Here is a 20,912-nt window from a genome sequence, read left to right as displayed (position 1 = left end):
GAAGAAATTAAACTTTGGTTTACGCGCAAAGGATATCATCGTAATGCCAGTGTCATTTACATTAATCAAACTTTGTTTCAACAAAGTAAAGTCCATCGCACCATCAGTCTCAATGCTCATTACTTGGTCATGTTTAAAAGCACTAGATATAAATCGCAAGTGCAAGTCTTAGCCAAACAGTTAGGAACGCCTTGGCTAATTATTGCATACGACGATGCCACTCAAACTCCATACACCTATCTACTCGTCGATTTGAAACCCATTACCCCGATTATTTGCGGTTTCGTACTCATTTGTTTCACCATTGGTGTCAAGACGGAGGGCCTGTCCTGTACATGTCTCCGTCCTAGAATTAACCAAAACAATCTATAAAAACCTCGAACACTTTTCGTCTGTCTCACACAGCGTCAACGTGACACCCCATTCAGTCTCATATTCCCGTCAAATTGATTCGTGCCTTCTATGACATCAGTCGCGAAACAATCCACAAATACGTGCTTGTGTCTTAGAAGCCAGTCTCAAAGAAGTCTTACAATAGTTTACGGTGACAGCGCGTCAATTACTGCAAGGCATCATTCACATTCCTCATCAAACCAAAAGGTGTTCTGATAGAAACAAAATAGCCTTAACTCAACTGGCCGATCCCCACATCGACACTGAAACAAAAAAGCAAATCATTTTAAAACCTGGACGGAGTGGGACTCCAGGAGGTGTCATCATTCGCTCCCTCTTAAAATGGGATCATAATGGTCCCAAAGTTCTCCCCACGAAGAAAGCCACTCCCAAAAAAGCCAAACGAAGCCGGAAGAAGAAAAAGATCAACGGTGTCAAGACCAGGTTACAACCCAAGAAAAAGAAAAGCCCACAGAAAAAAAACAAAGAAGTCCCCAGAAAAAGAAAAGCTCTCAGAAAACAGCTTCTATGCGCAACAGAGGCATTTCGGCCAGCACGCACCCTTACATTCGCAAACCACGTCCTGCAGCGATGGTGACCTCGTCTCCGGTAGCCTCAGGTTCATCCACGTCTCAGTTGATGACACCATGGAAGCCCGTGTCTCCAAGAACTTGTCCTTCATTGGTGACACACTCCTCCTCCTCCTCTTTAGCTGTAGTGGCGGCTGCTCACAAAGTATCTTCTCCCAGAATCAAAGTCCAAGAGATATTGGGTATTTTACAGAGTTTAGTGGATTTGACCAGCAAGAAATGACTCGATTTAGTCCGTTGCGAACCCGTCCACAACTTGTGATGCATGTCATCAAGTTGATACGACGTAGAAATAATCAGTATAAAAAAGGTCTTAGATAAAGCATGTGTATCAGATGTCACCCCCAGAAAACATCCCTCTTCTAAACCCAAAGCAAAGAAAAGGAAAGGACTACCTCCTCGTTTAGTCAAACATGGGGACATGTTGTATGTCCTGTCCAAAGCTACTCCACCCATGCGAAAAAAACTCATTCAAACAGCCTTCAAAGATGTCATCGATACCGTGTGCGAATGTTGATTAGAAGTCTTGAAATGTACGATACCTTTGTCGAAACACCAGAAACAATGCTTAGGCAAACATCGTCACGTTCTTCGCCAAATGGTTCAAAAGAAAATCCCCATTCGTCAAAAGAAGATGTTGGTCCAATGTAGAGGAATTTTGTCACTATTGTTACGACCTTAGCTGAAAGGAGTATTGGGAACCATGATGGGAGGACTCGTGGGAGCAAGATCAAAGGGACCTCGGAGTCCCAATATCTCAGACGTGACCCTTGAAAGAGAATGGAAGGACGAAAACTAGCTTTAATGCCTTACAAACGATGGATGGAATACCATCGTTGGCAAGAACAACGAACCCGCATTTGCTTTCCAATCCAAATTTGACCGAGATGTCACAGTTACAAAATGAATTGCAGTCGTTAATGGATCGCCACGATTTGTCCGAAACAGGGAAATCGCAAAAGTAAGGACAACTCTTTCAAAGACTGCAACTCTTTCACCAGAAAGCTTGCGACGAAACTGCTCTACCCACTCTGAAAGATATTAAGACCTTGATGAAAAGTTCATCATCTACACCACTACCACCACCACTACCTTCACAGTGGTCATGAAAGACGTCACCGAAATAAAGCCTAAGGAAGAAGAGATACGAGTTTTTCAAAACATCGTCAGCAGCTCCCATTTCTAGTAAGATTGCAGCGTCCTTGTTGATCCCTTCCCCCACACATCAACGAGAAGAAATTAACGCTTGGGTTAAAAAGATGATGTCCACTCCTCCTTCGATAGAAGTAAAAAAGAAAGAAGGGAAACTAGAAGTGAAAAAAGAAAAGAAGACCGAAACCATTCCATTACTACCTCCACCACTAGCTTCGACTTCTACTCCCGTGACCCATCGGACAAGTAAATCTGTTTCCAAACCACCCTTTCGCCCGTCCAAAGTAGCATCAGCGAAGAGTGGGTGACTTATTAACATACAAAATAATGAAGGTGGTGTTAGCCAACATTTACTACGATCCATCCCATCCTTCAGGTTACGGAGGAGTTCAGAAATTGTATCGTGCTGCCAAAACCCGGCTGAAAAGTTTCCGTTTACCTCAAGTGCAACAGTGTTTACAAGAACAAGCTACCTAAACTTTACACAAACCCATTCGACGAATGTTTTCCAGAAGTCGCACCCAAGTGGAAGGCATCGATCATCAATGGCAAGCCGATTTAGCCGATGTCTCTCATTTGGCCACCTACAATTGAGGCTAAAAATATTTGTTTTGTGTCATTGATGTCTTTTTCAAATTTTCCTGGGTCGTGCTATTGACTTCCAAATCGAGCAGCGAGTTAGTGCGAGCCATGGAACAGTTGTGTAAACAAAGCGGTCGTCACCCTCTTCGATGGCAAACTGACAAAGGTAAAAAAATTCTGAACCAAGCTTTCCAGAACGAATTTCACCACCGATAATTCCGAAGCCAAAGCAGTATCTTGGAACGTTTTCAATTTACTTTGAAAGAACGCATTTGGAAATATTTTACGCATCACCACACTCTCAAGTACATCGACAACTTACCGCACCTGGTTCAAGCGTACAACCAACCTTACCATCGAAGCATTGGACGTGCCAACCCAAAATTTTACTCCTGACAACGTAGTGCTGGTTTCTGATCGCCTGTTTGGTACATTTCCGACGTTGTCTGCCTCCAAGAAAATTGTAGTGTTGGCCGTAGGAGATTGGGTGCGCATTGGCAAAACCAAACGCACTTTTGACAAAGGTTACTTACCCAACTGGACGACCGAATTGTTTCTTGTCACTGGACGAGTGCATGGTCGTCAACCTGCCAGCTATAAGTTGGAAGACATGAACGGAGAAGTGTTAAAATGAACGCTTCTCTTGCCTGAGTTACAACGTGTCACCAACAAAGGAGACGATGTGTACGACATCGAAAACATTATCGAAAGCAGAACCGATGTGTCAAAGAAATCAAAGTACGTTTTAAAGGATAACCTTCCAGTTATGATTCTTGGATCGACGCTTCGCAAGTCATCGACTATAAAAAGAAATGACCATCATGCCCTTTCACACAGACTCAGCTATTGCTACCACTGCAGCGACGTCTCCTTCACCCAGGTCTTCTCTGCAAGATCTACAAAAACAACCCTTGTGGGTGTGTTTTGGATAATGTGTGCCTAACACGCAAATCGTCTTTTTCTGCCAAATCTTTGTGGCATATTGTGTCATTGGTGTGGCCATTGCCAATTGGAGTTTGCAACAAGGAGACAATTGTGGACCATTTTTTTGAGTAGATGCATCTGTTACCGTCTTTCCAATCTTTTCCTGAAATTCTACTTTAACGGGAACAACGGGAATCTGCCACCACCCCAACAACAACAACCCCATTTTGGGCGAGACACTCATCTGACTTACAATAACCCCTCGGACAGCCACAGAACTCTGGAATTATGAATTAGTTGCCACATTTTTACCAATCTCCCCTACCGTGACGTCAGACGCTATCTTTCCATTGTCCCTATACAGGCCCACTCTGTTTTTTACTGCATTTTCCCATTGTCCCTATAAATGTCTCAGTGTAGCTTGTCCCTATACAGGCCCAAGGAGGTCTGTAATGTATTTTCACATTGTCCCTATATGTATTGTCTCTATACATGCCCAGGGGCGTCTGCAATGTTAATTCCCATTGTCTCCCAATAGCCCCACTACACTGCTAACGTAAACACCTAATCTAATTGCAAACAAGACTGACATTGAACTAAATTTCGTTGCTTTCGTTCCATTATCTGTTACAATGTTTGGAAATAAAGAAAAAAAGGAACACATTGTAGAATACACCCATATACAGAATAGTTCATATGTGACCATATCTTATACAAAGCTGCGAAATAAAGTATTTTAATTTTCGAAATTATGGTATGGCTCATGTATCACGATTTAGTCATACATTATGTCAAGGTGGCAATTGTGACACCATTAGTTGTTCTTACGAGTTTTCAGTACGAACCATAAAAATACATTATTATCCAGAACAAATAAATATGTATAATACTTAAGTAATAGTGGTTGCAATAGCTACACTTATTGACGACCAATGGGTTTTAATGAACTGTCTAGTTTGATATCGACTATATAAGCGTGCGGTTGTTTATTGCAATAACATTTTATTTTATTTAAAGTTTACATAGTGCGTTTTTTACTTGCTAGGCAAAATGACATGTATAAACGTTGCTAATATCGTTTGCTTGCCCACTGAACCTGTGCAAGCACGGAAGTTGAAACACTATAAAGCTTGGAATAACAGAAACAACGCACATTATTTATGATCATATGAAAGAGTTTGGAACTGACATGAAACTGCTCCGTTTTAATTAAAGCAATACAATAACTATCAAACAACAACGATCGAGAAAAACAAGGTTTAAATCCTATTTAAGAAAGAAGACAATGGCTCTGGTAAACATTCCGTGTAGTTTTCTGTAACTAGATTATCAAATTTAAATACTTACCGTTATATGACCATTTACGTTGGCGCGTACGTTTACTTCTTTTACTTCAAGAAAACGTCCATTTGTCAGTTGCTACTGGCCACAATAAATGCTTTATTGCTCTGTTTCTGTTTCAGAGTTACCATACCCGGGATTTTGTTGTGGGAGCTTGTCATATAAGAGCGGATCTATTATATATGAATGCATGGATTGCATGTCGCACCAGCCATTTGTATGTATTTCAGGTAATATTATGTGTTTGATATAGCATCAGCATGTGTAACAACACCTATATCGCGCATTAAAGAATTTGCATCTTTACTGGATCAGTGGGGATAAAAGCAAGTTTCAATTTAGAGTTTATAAACTGACGATGCTACAAAGAGATAAAACTGTTGTCATTGACTTTATACAGTTTGTTAAAATGAAAAATGAGTTTTTCTAAACAAGGGTAACAGTGCGGCAATAAACTTTTTTTTTTAATTGAACATTACCGGTTTCAGATTCATCTAATCGAGTGGCTCATGCATTGAACTACTATGTTACCTGGATAGACGCTCGGGATCATTGTATGGCACACGGGCATCTCCCTTTTGTCAACGATACTGAGTTTCAGTTAAATTTGAAGGCTCGGAGACTTGAATCCACATTCTACTGGATGGCTGATATCAGATGGTTTAGGTCTATATCGGAAGAAAGTAAGTTATTTGCACTTGACCAATTGATTGATATAGTGTATTATGTTGTATTTATCATACGTTTTGTTACTAATAATATGCGTATTTGCCTCCGCTTCATTGTAAGTGGTAGTAATGTCAGTAGAGGTAGATGTAATTGCAGAATTGTTAGAATATAAATAGGTAATGGCAGTAGCAGCTATGGTAATAACATATCAGTAGTTATAGGACCTGGATGATTGGTGTTTGTAATAGTAGTATTAATAGTAGTAGTAGTAGCTAGATCCGCTACAAATGCATCAATGGAGATAGTAAATATTGGAGAAAGTGTGTCAGTAGTTGCAGTGGCTGGAGCACAAGTCATCCTTTTATCGTCGACGTTATATTTTGCATTACTAGATTTTACAATGCTTACACTAATAGTTATCACAGTAATAACAGTAGTAGCTTTAGTCATAGAGACAATAGAAGTAGAGACGTAGTAGCAAAATCTTTGGTAGCTGGAGTAACTGTTGGTTCTATGTTGCCGTTTGTGTACTTATGTTTGTAATGATACGATAGTAAAAGTCTCTTGTGTGTTTGTAATTCGTATCCCACGTTCGAGAAATTTTAAATTTTGTACGCAATTATTTATTCTAAATTACTTTGACTTATTAATCGTAGAATATGACTTGATTCCATATCTTTTTATCCAATTTTAATAGTGTTAATTGACAGGCGTTATTTGTCTTTATCTCATCACTTTGAGATACTATTTACTATATTTTGTATCAACAACGAACTTACTTCGTTTGTCACAACATGACCTATGCTTTGTATCCAACTCACATACATACAAAATCGAGGTAATTGATACTTATCAATTACCTCGATTTGTGTGTGTGTGTGTCTGTGTGTGTCAGTTGGATTTTTAACGGAGCTTAAAGTTGAGCCATATCAGTACGATGTCTGCAGTGTGGCAGTTTATAGTAATGTCTAGCACTGGGGCATACTGTCGCAGATATGTTGCATTAGGTACCACCCAGTCACATGATCCTGACACCAGATCAACCAGTCCTAACTTTAAAGAAAGTATAATATCGAACTTTAAACAGGCAAATTGTCAGTACCACTTGTATAAGTCTTTGGTATGACTCGACCTGAGTTCGAACCCGCGTCCTCCCGCATCCAAGGCAGACGCTCTAAACCTTAGGCCACTGGAGCAGTCCCACCTCTGTTGTACGCAATACCATCCGATTACATAAGCAGAAAGAAAGTTAATTACGACGATTGCAGGAATGCGAACTTAAATGAAAAAGCAGTAAATAATTATTTGCATCCATCCAAGTACCATCCATATAGTACTTGTTACATGAAAATTTGGCTTCGTTTTTGAAATCATTCAAATACCAATCGCATAAAACAGAATCTGTAAAATGGTCAAGACTATTATCTTTTTCATTTAATCACGATATGACACTGGTGGATTGTAAAACAAAAAGTCACATAGGAGCTGCAAAAAATAAATATTGAATTATCGTTGCATTAAATCGAACCTACATAATCAGCAATGTAATGATAGATTAACCGAGAGTGGTACACATACGAATATAGACACACTCGCTTGGGATACAATTTTTTGCACTTAACAGATCAAATAAAATAATTCCTGTTTCGTTTCAAGAATGATATATTTTCAGGAATGTGTGGTTTCTATCATTATATGCCCTATCTTCAAATCGCATGTCATAGTTTATTTTCTATAATTAGCTGTTGGTGTTGTGCTCGGAAAAGATATATATAGTTTATTTTTTCTTTTCTAACTAGATGAACAACACGAATGTGGTTATTGGTGCGAAGATCTTGTATTTGGATCATGTGTGAATACTGATCGCCACCTTAAAGCATATTGCATTTTCGGCAAGTAGTAATTCAATTTCAAGAGAGAAAGAGAATGAAACAGAAAGTAAATGTGCCACATGTAACTGTCATAATTGCATAATAAGCGTATCTAAGGTAAGCTGAGTATACAGGATTAATAAGAGATTAAACTGCTTGAAAATTGTTGTTGTTGTTCTAGAGTTTAACGCCATTTTTCAGCACAACATAGGCTATACATGGCGGCCAGTATAACTGGTGGAGGAAGAACCCTGGAAAACCCAGGGAAGAACCACCGACCCACGAGAAGCTACTGGCAAGCTTTCCCACGTACCCACGCTAGCCGAGCCTTGGGCTCGAACCCACGCAGAGGTGAGATGGCAGTGATCTGGAACGGTGAACGCTTTAGATCACTCGGCCACTCGGGGCCCCTCTGTTTGAAAATAACAACATGCGAAAATTACGAAAAGTAGCTTTTTTATAGCAATACAAACAAATCATAAAATAATGTAGTAGTACAAACTTTTGATTGTATTCTTTGTATTATTTTTTCTGTCTAACATAAAGAAGGTTTAATAACGATTTTTAAAACTTTGTCGATTTATATGATAGATAAAAATATAAACCGATAAGTCGGAAAAACACAAGAGATACCTCGCACATTATGAAATGTGTTCGTCTGTGCAAGTAATTAGGATAATCAGAACATTTATCATATACTTCTTTCTTTTCTCTTAACTTTACATTGTCAGAATCGTGTAGATTTTTACGATAGTAAACAATTTGATAATGCACGCACGTGCACGTGCCTAAAATAGTATAGGTATTAGGAACTACTTTGAAAACAAACCATGTTCACTCATGTAGTAGACCTTTTGGGTTTAGTGTATTAGAGTTGAATAACGGATGAAATAAAGCAGCTGTTTCGCCTTTTACAAAGAATAGATGATAATAATTAACGATTTGGACGATTTCACTATGTCGGAAACGAAACTTTCAAACAAGCAAACAGGCAAACAAATGAACGTAATATTCGCAATGTCAACAACAAACGTGATAGATTCAGTAAATGAAAATACCATACTTATCATTGAAACAGTTATTTAGCAGAATATTCTTATCTTTCCGCAAATACAATGGTTCATACTATGACTTGTGCTATGTAATATTTATAAAGATTTAGAATAGAAAAGCACATTGAGCTAAAAAAAAACTATAGCATATCTATCAGAGACGCACAATTTTACAAGTCTCTCTAAATATAACATAGAAAATGCAACTGAAGGTTTAGGTAGGAAACTACGCGCCTCCAAACCATTAAGCCAAGCCAACGAAAAAGTATTATTTTTGCTGGGTACAGGGACTGCCACTCATCAGCTGCTATTCAATTTTCCCGTGTAACTCTTCTGAAGCAATGTTAAGCTAGTGATAGAAGACGAACTGTAAGATACATGTCATAGCTGGGGCGTTTTTAACAGTGAGATGCAAGTGACAGGGCATAAACATGTTTTCTTTAGCTGAATGATACAAATTATACTTCCATTTATGGATTTTAACGTTCTTGAAAATGTATTTTCTTTGTTTTACAAATCTGACCGGCATGCTCTGCTAAACCCGATACACACTAAAACTGTACTGGAATATCGAGTACATTTCCAGATGTAACCCATTCTTCTTAGGGCACTGAAATGACCCAGAAATCCAGACCATCATAATCATTAAAGCAGAATTTAGCTGGAGCAACAATGAAACAAAATCCATGCACGTTCATTCACAATCTGGCTCTAGATTTCAATTTTAAGTATGTCGAGTTATGTGCGCATTAATATTGTTAGTGTGTATTGATGATTCTACGGTTGTGGATTTATTTTCAAATCCAGCATTGATTCAATTACTTTGATTCTTGTCGTGTATTCCTTTATAATTAAGTCTTAGGTATAATAGGAAAATGAGTGTACAATAAAAAGGTTACTGCGTTTGTATGGGAAACGATGATCTCGTTTTCTCGGATGGATACTGTATTCCCAGAGGGCGTACATGATCCATCCGGAACAAACCACGTTCATATTTTCTCGTACAAATGCAGTAACCTATACTTATATTATCCTATAGATGCAGTAAATGCCACTGGTAACGCAGATGTTAGTATCAATGAAACCACGGTTACGTCACCCGCTGTCAAGCTAAACGAAAATGTATCAATTGATTATACAAGGACACAGTCCTCAGCATATTGTAAGTTCTAACAATATTATGCATAATTTGTTTATGGCTAACAAGGCATTGCATATGATAGCAGTTAGTATCAATATATCGCGTATGAATAATTCGTATATATAATGTTAATATTGGTAGGACTCGGTGGTCTTAAACTAACAGTAAAGTAATAGAAAGAGGCAAAATCTAACAAGTTTATTAAAATCAACAAACTTATGTTTTTGAAAGTTACGAAGTGATAATGTAAAGAAACCCATGGTATTAGGTATTAAATCCCAAATAATCATAAATATCCTATCACAAATCCAAAAGTATCGAGCGTACCTATATTGAAGGTACTGATGTACCAATAACCTTGAATAGGTTCATGTTCCAACAGTCTTAATGTTGCACAATTATGTAATCCATAATATCTTTGAAGGAATACACAATAATCCCAAAATAATGATTTTGTCCAGAACATCACCGAGCACTTTGTAATTCCAGTGATAAGTTTAAAACAAATGATTCCTCTCAAATCTAATCTGAACAGAGCATTCAATTATTCCACAGGCTGAACATATAGAAGAAATTAATACTTTTGTTGACAGCAACCTTATACAAAACCAAACATAAAACAAAATTACTAAGATGTAGGTCATAAGATTGCTTACATTGCATTTGAAAATTTTATAAGAAAGTAGAGCTTAAACTCAAATATCAAAAAACAGCCCATTTATCCAAAAATAACAAAGCAAAACGCAGCTACACACCAAAGCCCTATTTGCAATCGATAAAGGTTAAGCACACAATACAAATTCAAACATAGATAACAAAATGTTGTCCTAGTGCAAAGAGAAATAAAGTATGTATGTAGTCGAAAGCAATTTTTATATATAAGAATGTTTGCTATACAACATGTTAGCGTCCCAAACATAAATATGAACTAACTTTCCAGAGCCCTTCCTTGAACAGTAATATCATTATCTTTACTAGATGACATGACCAATTCAATACGTACACTCACTTTCTATGCCTAGAATTTGTCAATAATGTTTCATAACAGACTGCGTCTGGTTGATCTGTTTTACTAACTTATCATTAACTCTTCAGCATCGTGCCTTAACTGAAAGCACATTCTTTCCAAACAGATAACGATGACATTGTGTGCATGTATGTATAGCAGGACACCGACGACTGTTGAAATTCAGTTTGATCATTCTATAATTTTGGACTTTTGATATTGTTACGAGTCTATTCTCTTAAAAAGGTAACATAAAAGAGTGAAATACAACAAGTGTTGGAACATTTAACAAATGTATTTATTTCCCTAGAATATAAAGAAAAAATGAGAATAAATGTTATGGTGTTGCGAATTAAATCCAAAAAATCTAAAAATTACAGACATAAGTCCTAATAATTTAATGTCCTAAATAAAACATAGAAAATACGTTGGCTTAGTTGTTGACGTCAAACGAAATTTAAAAAAATCAAACAGATCAAGCAGAAATGATCTCAGATTTGCACAAGGTCAAGTCCAACAGACAATGTTACATGACGACAGCATGTACTGAAATAATGTTTTTAAAAACTAATAAACAATCAAATTAAATATACATAACAATATGATATTTACGATTAGTTTGGATTTCATTCCAAATGCTATAAATGCTATGGATTTTCATTTTGTATTGGAGTAGCTATGTTATTAAAGGTTACTCTGTACCTCAGGCACCTTTAGTCAAGAACACCGTATTGTATTGCCTGAACTTAGTAAAATGTATCACTATGCTAGGTTTCTTACATATTTCCTCCATTTCGCATCAGAATTTAGTTATGCGGTGCATTGATTAATGTGAACCATACTACCTTACGTACGTTAGGTTCTAACTTGGACACAAAATATGGGAACCTCACCATAAACTATATTTCCTTTATCATTTATTTTAAAACGGTTCAGTTTGAATGTAATGACGATAAGGTTTAGTGCAAGTGACCTTTTTGGAAACGAGAAACCATACTTGTGTTTTGTTATCATGCAGGAAAGTCAAAAGTTTAACTTATTCAGAACTGTATTTTATCTTTGTCGCTGATTACAGTTGAATAAAAGCAATATTGTTCACTGCAGAAATAAAGATCAAGGAAAATACGTAAAGGAATGCCCTTTGAACTAAAAACGGAATCGATAACAACTACGTAACATAAATTATGTAGCGCTACCAACAATAAAATATATCTTAGGACGGAAAATATATCAGTGATTTGATTAGGCTATTCAATACGTAATCAGTACATGTAAGAGTTAGAAATTCTATACTGGAAGGTTACACATTTATAGCCTTCATTCGAGGTCGTTCATTACATTTAATTTAATGTCTATAAAAATGCGATAATAACAGAAATCATAATGCTATGAAATCATATACTTATAAGATTGAGTTTGTGTGACCTTGTCGATAATGACTTTTGCTGATGCATGAATTCGCTCATATGTTAATGAACTTAGTGTAGTATTTCATTATATATAGGTAGGTACTTCTACAGTAAGAATTTAAACTTGTTTGTCACGTACAGAATTGACCAAACACAAATGGTGAGCCATAAACAATACAAAATGGGATTAAACAAAATGGATCTACAGTTGATTACCACCTGAAAGAAAGTTGTTCTTGACGTGTGCAGAATGTTCATAATCCCCAAATGTCTACAACCCTATACAAATCCAGAATAAAATATGTTTCTAGATCACATAATTATGCAGTAAAATCAATTGTTCCATAATAAGAGCAACCATTTTATTGTCTTTGTTCCGTGCACAAACTGATTTAATGAAAATATCTAACATTATGAAATGAAGATACTAATGACAGTGATTATTACAAAAAATAATTATGGTGTGGATAATTAGGACTGTGTAATGACTAAAAAATTATAGCATTTTATTTGAAGCAATTTACACAAAGACGTTTTGCTGTTTACGATACTTATTTAAAGAATACATATCATTTGCATCTTTAACTTTGACCACATGACATCTATATACAAAATTATATACAAATTTTACATAAAGAAATTCATATAAACAATTGCCAAACATAATATTGTATTAGAATATACGCGAATATTGATATCCGCCAAAACATGTATTGAAATGTAGAGAGTAGCTAATGTACAATTACGACTTAATGCAACTTGCATATTTGGCTTTGTGTACGCGTGACATGGAAGAAAACTTTGTTTTCATTCTTTCTGTATTTTTACCAATGAAAGAGAACCTATTTGAGCCTTTAGTTGCAATGTGCTTACCGTTAGGAAATGTTGTTGACTTTCTGATAATACACTTTAAAATAAATGATTGCTTTGGTCAATTACTTTGAAATACATATGATTTTCATAAAGTCCTTAATCACTGAACACAATTGATGAATGTGGCATAGTCATACAGGTAGAACATGCAGCAATTTGTAATACTTTCATATATCTACTCATAGAAACATTCGAAATGAACTTTGTAGAAACTAGTACACCACATATATCTGGCAGCTTTCACATTTTGATCAATCCAAATCATGTTTATGATCAGATAATGATTATGCACCCGTGCACTAATTTAGAAATTAGAAGGATATCGAACATGAATAGTCTGTCCAAGGTAATTATATTCGACCATTACTCCTGAGGGTGACAAGTGCCTTGATGAAAGCGTTTATTCTTACATTCAAAAACAGAAATATATGCATCTCGTATATAGGAAGTTGATATTATTCTTTACTTTTACATCCAAATTTAAAATTAAATTTCTGCATAGAGAAAACAAAACTATCATCACATGCTGAGGATGAAATGCTTTTATGTTATGCATCATTATAATTTTAACCTCGAAGCACATGACCATGAAAGTCGGTCGTATTGGTATCCCTGAAGGAAAGAAACTTCTGTACAAAACATATAAATATTTCCGTGGTCATAACCAAACTAAATTTGAAAATATTGTATAGTTCCACATCTTAAAAATTGTTAGGAAATCACCTTGCACCTGTTTCAAGAAGTACTTTCAGCTATATAGATACAAAGTTATTCAACTACTAACATGTTAATGGTTTTAATAAGCAATGGAATTATAAAATTTGAAAGATCCGCAAAGTCTTCAGTGTATGTGGATTTTTCTTTTGCTTTATGTATATCATACCATTTTTAGGAAGAAGCACCCATATACACAAGCAATTTATAATAAAACCTTTTAGTATAGAATGACTGTAGTCTACCTACATTTGGAATGAAATTGTATATCAAGATGTTAACAGATTATCGTCCATTGCGTCCTTGTGGTCTGCCTCGGGATATAATGTTTGATTTTGCACTGGAAAAGTCTCCGAGGTGATAGTCAGTGAAAACTAGGATAAAGAACAAAAATTGTTTGTCCGCATCATTTCCAATTCCATGAGCTAAAATGGTTATTTAATTGAATGAAATATATAGGAATTGAATTTGTTACTTTTGTGATTATATAAAATAGCTGTTTGTAACATATATAATTAGAATGGTGCCCTTACTCTTGAAGCTGCATCAACTTGTATTATATATGACTTTGACATAATTACAAGAGTATCAAAAAGTAAAACTCTAAATATCACAAGTCAACAATAAAAAATAAATTGCCTGAAAAGTTAATGAGGCGACTGCAGAGGAAGCAATATCCTGATGAAACTGTGAAGCCGTTTCAACGAAGATTAAATGTTAGGATTTTGAAAGGTAATCGTAAGATATAGGATTATAAACTGGTGTACTATGTAATTAAATAACAAATATGGTAACTAAAGCATAAACTTCCCAATATTTTCGGACAAGATATTTCCTATATAAGATTTATCTATAATACCATCCAAAACAAAACCATCATTTTTAAAATCATGATTGACTTATATGTAAAATAAATGCATTTATTCGATATAGAATAGCGTGAAGAATGATCTCGTTTGCCACACTAGATAAGCAAACAGGCATTTTTAGACTCGCCTATTGATTTTATCTAACTTTGAATTAGATAGAAAATGTATCAAAACAGAAACGTATATAACAAATAGCAATTAAAATAACAACTAACACTAAGGAAAATAATTATGTTGTTTAATGTACTGTCCCTTAACAAGTGATACAATGATGTTGACTTAACGACATATCGACATGGTACATCATTAAGGTAATCATCATGTTTATTAGTACGCAACTTATCTAAAATACCTATATGGAATTATTACATTATTGTTTTTATGTCCCAAAAAAGCAAAACGAACGCGTGACGCAGAGAACGAAGATAAATAAATAGGAAAACAGATGAAAATTTACATCTAAACTTCTGTGAACAATAGTATGTCAAGAACTGACTACCATACAATGATTCATTATTTCCGGTTCAAATCTGGCTTTACAATACAACAGCTGTATTGACAATAACATCAATAAACATCAATAATCAGTTAAACTTATTGAGCAAGATTGTATCAAGGAGCGAGATTCTTTGCATCGAACGAAGCTATATAATATGGATGCTATTAATCTCGGTTCATACACCAATCACCTTAATTTTAATTTTAAAAACTTGTTACCTAGACCAAAGAGGAAACAAACCATACTTTCATCAACATCATGTACCAAAGTATTCATGTTTTGAAAATAACAAAAACAAGACAAGATGAACATTTATACTACATATTATTTAACTCAGATCATCACATTTAATTTAAAGATAAACCAATTTTATAGGACATAAGTATTACTACACAAATGACTAAATAGAGCATCATCACCGCGTCAAAAGTACAAACAGTGAGAATTAAGTCCGGTCATCACATTTTGACATCGAAAATCCATATATTGAACTATATAATTGGCAATGTATGTGCCAATAGGTCACGTGTTAAAACGTATTTTGTAAAATGAAATATTAATTCACACAGCTTTTGAGCATGATAAGCATTGTTTGATAGATGAATAATGTTAATGATTAAAGGAAACATAATATATACATTTTGTTGTAAGATACATTCGATTCATAGAGTAATGGCAAATGTGCTAAACTGACATTATCATCCATGCAGTTCAAACGGGTACAGGATCTACTATTGTATCCAATGAAGAATCCACAAAAGATATGGCAACATCGAGAGCAGGACAAATAAAAGATACTACCGCCCCAATATCTCCATCTCAAACAATGTACAAAGTAGGTCGTACCACCTCCATTACAAAACAAACCACTACTTTATCCACAAAACTTTGGGACTCTTCGTATGCCAATCTGTCTAATTCACCAAGCAGCAACACCAACAGTGAGCCAGGTAGATTATACTTCTTTCTTTATCCAATAAAGTGATGAAAATGTATAACTTTCAGTATGGAATTTTCATTAAATATACAAGTGTGATAAAAATGTGTGTACGTTTATCGGAACACCATGACTCAAATGCAAAATAAATTCCAGTAAGGTAAGCTCTAACACTCTTGCGTATTTTAAACTCTGAATGTAGTCTGCCAGTGAATAGGTAACAATAAATCCATTGAAACTTCGTTTAAGACACTGGTTTATCTTTTTGTTTTGGTTCAAATGCATATGTATAAGAGAAATGCAATAAATTGTATTATATATATATATATATATATATATATATATATAATATGTGCATGTTTGTTGAGTGTGTCAGCACAAATGTCAAATTTGCTGCTGTGTATGCTTTTTCCATTTTCATATCTTTTCTATGAATTGGAGGAATATGGCCAATTCTTGGAGGTACGCTGGGTTCTTTAGTCGTCATTATCATCGTCGCTGTCGTGATCATCATGTTATTAAGAAGACGGAGGTAAGAATACATTCTTTTACATTGTATATACAAATTATTTAAATTTGTGCTTAGGCTAATTAATAACCGGTGGATGAATAAAGGGCTCAATGCTTATATAGAAGATTCATTTTTATTTTTACATAACACCATTACCTCTGAACGAAACGTTAACTTAATATTTTTGAATATTTTAATCTGCATTTTGTATTCCGAATTATTTAAGAATGACGTCCAAATTGTTGTAGGGGCAAGAAGTGTCACAACACTATCTTAAAATGTACTGTCAGCAATAAACCAACAGTCAAAGTCCAGCCACATACGAATCCGTCATATGATACTCATGCCGAAGACATGTTTACTTTGGAGGCGCAGATCACGACGTCCCAGCATATATCCAATGCACAGTTTGAAGAGCCTGTGATGTATGCTAAGCCCCTAAAGGCCAAAAAGAAGAGTCGAAACTCAATGGATGATCAGTTTAACATATCGCAAATGCCTGATGATAAAGAAAACACTGATTTATACAGCATAGTTCATGAACCTCAGGAGGCAAACAGAAGAACCAACAAACTGAAGGATAGCGAAACAGACGAGTACGACATCACTTTTATGCAGTCAGGAACGAACGAATTTGTGGAAAATGTGTATAACATAGCTAACTTTGACCATCCAAAAGTTCATGAGGAGCTTACCCTTAATGTGTATGACAAGGCAAATTTTCATCACGAAGTGTTTGGAACAGATGAAGGAAATGGAAACGAAAAGGCAAAGTTCAATCGTCCTGAAAGTTCAAATTATGATACAACCTTCATGAGTAAGCCTACCGTTGATTCAACGTATGACCGCCTCAAATGAGCAAGATTTTTACTTACAATGAACTGACTTCCCCACCTGAATAATAACGTATGTGCAAATACCTACTGTGTAATCTCGTTACTGGTTCTAGTCTGCAAGGAAATTGTTGTTATTTAGATATGTAATACAGGATGCTTTTTAGTGCTTTTCTTTCACTCAGGTGTTAAACGTACAGTTGCAGACTTTCGCACACATAATTTTTTAATTATCTCTTTTTTATATGTCTGCTGAAATAGATTGCGAAAGTAGCAATTATGATATTTTTTAGTTCCTGATGTGTTTGCATGACTGAGCTTGTATGTTCATGTTTTGTAAAACAGATATTATTAACTTATCCTCTGGTAGGAATGCTGAAATAATTTCGATTTGAAAAAATATACTGTACCTATTCATAACTTTTTTCTTCAGAAAATATGTTAAAAATATTATTTTAAATAAATAATTGCAGTTACGTAATTTATAATGACATATACATTAAATAAAAATTCAGTAGAATTAAAAGTTAATCCAAGGATATTAATGTTTGTGCATGTACGAAAACTTGACATGATTCGTGCACACATATTGTGGATATGTATCTTAATGAAGATATATTCTCATTTCACAACTTTGTTTATGTAAACTTCGTCCAGTCATTATGCTCAATACATCTAATTGTTAAAGTTATATTATTCTCTCAATAATTTAAACATGTAGAATGCATTGAAATTACTAATACAATGGAAATCAATTCCCCATGATTTGTTAGATTTAAAAAGATGGCAAATGGGTTTCAAACATTTGAGTCATACATAATCAACAAATAATAACACTGATTTGCAGCATAGCAGTATTCAAGAACAATAGTAAATACCACTTATAGTATAATGCTGTCCATTTTGTGTATCTACAAATTCTGCATCCCTACAATACCAAGGTTTGATCTTGGCGGACACTTTAATCCTATGCATCTGATATGAGCCATTGATCATAATGATCACAGTAAACCATGGTATCTAAATTAAAGTTTGTTTTATACACATACTATGGTAGTGACAGTAGCTTGTCCTCTTTGTCAGTTTTATAATTGCATTCGACTTGAAGATTAAGCTATAATCCCGTTGTGACAACTTTTTTATACAACAATTGAATTGTTCGTACCATGTTTTGTATAAAGTCATTGTCCCGTGTCAACTTTATAATTATGCAGTCAGTTGGTCTCCACATTACTAAATCTGCAATTTACATTATATATATATGCATTTGCATCTGCAGTTGTTCACAATACTTGCGTGTTGTCTTTAGCCGAAAATTCATATCAAGATCAAATTTATTGTCACTTAAGTCATTAATTAGGATGTTTCACGACACATATAGGAAAATTTAATTTCTAGTACCCGTAGACAACACTGGTATTGTACCTGACCACCGGAAGTAGCTCCCAATAACGGATTACCCTTACTAAAAAGGCCAGATTTATTGACCTTACTTTTGTAACTGATCAGTTTGAATTGTATAATACGAACTGCCACTAGATGTTGAAGTGGTCCCGATTGTGCGCATATGTTCGCTTGCATTTTACAAGCGTCATCTTGATGCTGTCTACTCCGTGTTATAACAGGAACTCTTAACGAAAATGTATATGATGTACGTATTTTTTAAATGATGGATGTTGATGGATTACATGAGCTGGTTTTTAAACAATCACAGCCATACGACGAAATCTCTCTCTTCTTGCCAAATTAAGGATGATGACTGTTTTCTGGTTACTTACTGGTCATAATTTATGGATACTCACTTACATGTAGTTCCTATTTCCGTGTCGGACGCTTCAATTCTCAATACGTAATATATATTAGGCTCCGGAAAATTTAGGACCGGTGCTCTGATAAACTTTCCATTAGGAGCACTAAGTATTATTATTATTGTTATTATTATTATTATTATTATTATTATTATTATTTCGACAATTTGCGCATAAGCAGACTCATTACGCACCGGCGTTGACCGAATCAAAAGCCGTAATTTAAAACTGATTTAGACCTGTAGAGGTTTCTAATGCAATAAAGTTGCGAATATTATCGACGATGGCCACCTGTCCATATTCATTAGTGATATTTATTAAAAAGGTGCCTCGGCAATTTCGGAAATAAGCCATCCATGTCTGACATCTGTTACGTATCAAAAACAGAGATAGTTTTCAATTGGCGAAGGTCTACACTAAAGACAGTTTTTGTTCTATCATTTCTGACACGTACCATTTGAGGACTTTGATGTATCAATCAATTATGTGTCTAGCGTTTTACTTACTTCCTCGGAACAGCAGAGAGGGTGAACAGACCACTTTTAGAAGGGTCCAAATACCGAAATAAGCCTTCCTAAAAAAATTAAAATGACGTAAAATACTTTAAAAATCAAAATAACTAACCACACTGAGGATTCTCTCCAAGAGTCGCTCTCCAAGAGTCCCTCTTGGGTTTTAGTTCATTTTATTTTGTTCTTTTTCTACTGGAAACTCATATGAGGTCGCGCCTTCTCTGCTGCTATTATCGAAATATTTTATCAAGATTCACACGATATCTCATTCGGGGATCATGTGAATGTGTTGTTATAAATCCATGTGGGGTTGACTGTGCTCGTTAAAAGAAGTTTTAAAATTTAATTATTTCCATGTCACTGCCACACCAAGTTTGATGAATATTTCGCAACGTTTGCTTATCGACTCCATTAAACACAACTAAAATATTACAGTTATCACTGAATTACTTTTGGTATTTGTGTGTATCGCTGAGTAACATAAATCACATCAGTGTTTTTATGTCTTCTTCGAGAAAAAATATTCTAGCTGGATTTGATTGTTTGTCCAGCATCACATCATCGTATGCAACTAAATTATTAATAAATCCGTCTAAATCATCAACACTCGGCGCTTCATCAATATCGGTTATAAATTCAATGACTTTATCAACGCGCTCATCTAATAATCTTGCGTTTTCATTAAAATCTTTAAGCACATCATATTATCTCTGATCGTCAGCTGATGGTGCTACCAAATACAACTTATCCCACTTTGACCATCTCATTATCAGATTAAGTAGGAATTGCGTCTTACCCTATCCAGACGGACCTATTAGTATCATTCTGATTGAATTTGGTAGCGCTGGATGGTGTTTAACTGGCTCTTTTTTTCTTTCTTTTTTGTCGCTGAGAAGTCAATTATATCCATATTATAAATAATATGAATTTATATTGTTTACGTTGTAGAGCTAAAACTCCAACTAATGATCTATCCACTGTTACAACAAAAAATAAAAGAATAGTATACAGTGGAAGATGTGCAATATGCAACAGGAAGAAATTGTCGTTCTTGCCCAGAATTCAACGTAAAGACAATGCCGATATCGTTACATTAATGTCAAAGTTCTCAGGCACTCCCTGGGCTAAATACCCTGAAGAAAATCATCTACCAGGATATAATTATTGTGGTCCTGGTACTCGACTTGATATCAGATTTGACAATCAAGATCAACCAAAACCATTGA

The 20,912-nt window shown here is 35.2% G+C and overlaps 2 protein-coding genes across 2 annotated transcripts in view; both read left to right on the top strand.

The window, feature by feature from the left end:
• LOC149792147 (uncharacterized) overlaps positions 1-7,551 on the top strand; it is a 49,202-nt gene extending 41,651 nt beyond the window's left edge. Inside the window, exons 3-5 of the mRNA XM_089969534.1 lie at positions 5,105-5,212; positions 5,471-5,665; positions 7,451-7,551. Coding sequence (XP_089825660.1) covers positions 5,105-5,212; positions 5,471-5,665; positions 7,451-7,551 — 404 coding nt within the window. The remainder of the gene's footprint in view (positions 1-5,104; positions 5,213-5,470; positions 5,666-7,450) is intronic.
• A 2,054-nt stretch (positions 7,552-9,605) lies between these two features.
• On the top strand, positions 9,606-18,668 carry LOC149792146 (uncharacterized). The gene is made up of 4 exons (XM_089969352.1): positions 9,606-9,736; positions 15,796-16,035; positions 16,464-16,554; positions 16,782-18,668. Exons 2-4 carry the CDS (start codon positions 15,849-15,851, stop codon positions 17,389-17,391), a joined length of 888 nt encoding a protein of 295 aa, XP_089825478.1. The 5' UTR covers positions 9,606-9,736; positions 15,796-15,848; the 3' UTR covers positions 17,392-18,668.
• The last annotated feature ends 2,244 nt before the right edge of the window (positions 18,669-20,912 follow it).

The sequence above is a fragment of the Sinohyriopsis cumingii genome, chromosome 9 (assembly GCF_028554795.1).
Source record: "Sinohyriopsis cumingii isolate HCF-2022 chromosome 9, ASM2855479v2, whole genome shotgun sequence".
Lineage (NCBI taxonomy): Eukaryota > Metazoa > Mollusca > Bivalvia > Unionida > Unionidae > Sinohyriopsis > Sinohyriopsis cumingii.
Note: the sequence above shows the minus strand (reverse complement) of the source record. Positions and strands in the feature narration are given on the sequence as shown.

Bases quoted from the DNA above. Each gene is read 5' to 3' on its own strand.
- LOC149792146 (XM_089969352.1), top strand. From the start codon at position 15,849: ATGGCAACATCGAGAGCAGGACAAATAAAAGATACTACCGCCCCAATA. The intron at 16,036-16,463 runs GTAGATTATACT...TATGAATTGGAG, and splicing joins CAACACCAACAGTGAGCCAG to GAATATGGCCAATTCTTGGA. The intron at 16,555-16,781 runs GTAAGAATACAT...AAATTGTTGTAG, and splicing joins ATGTTATTAAGAAGACGGAG to GGGCAAGAAGTGTCACAACA.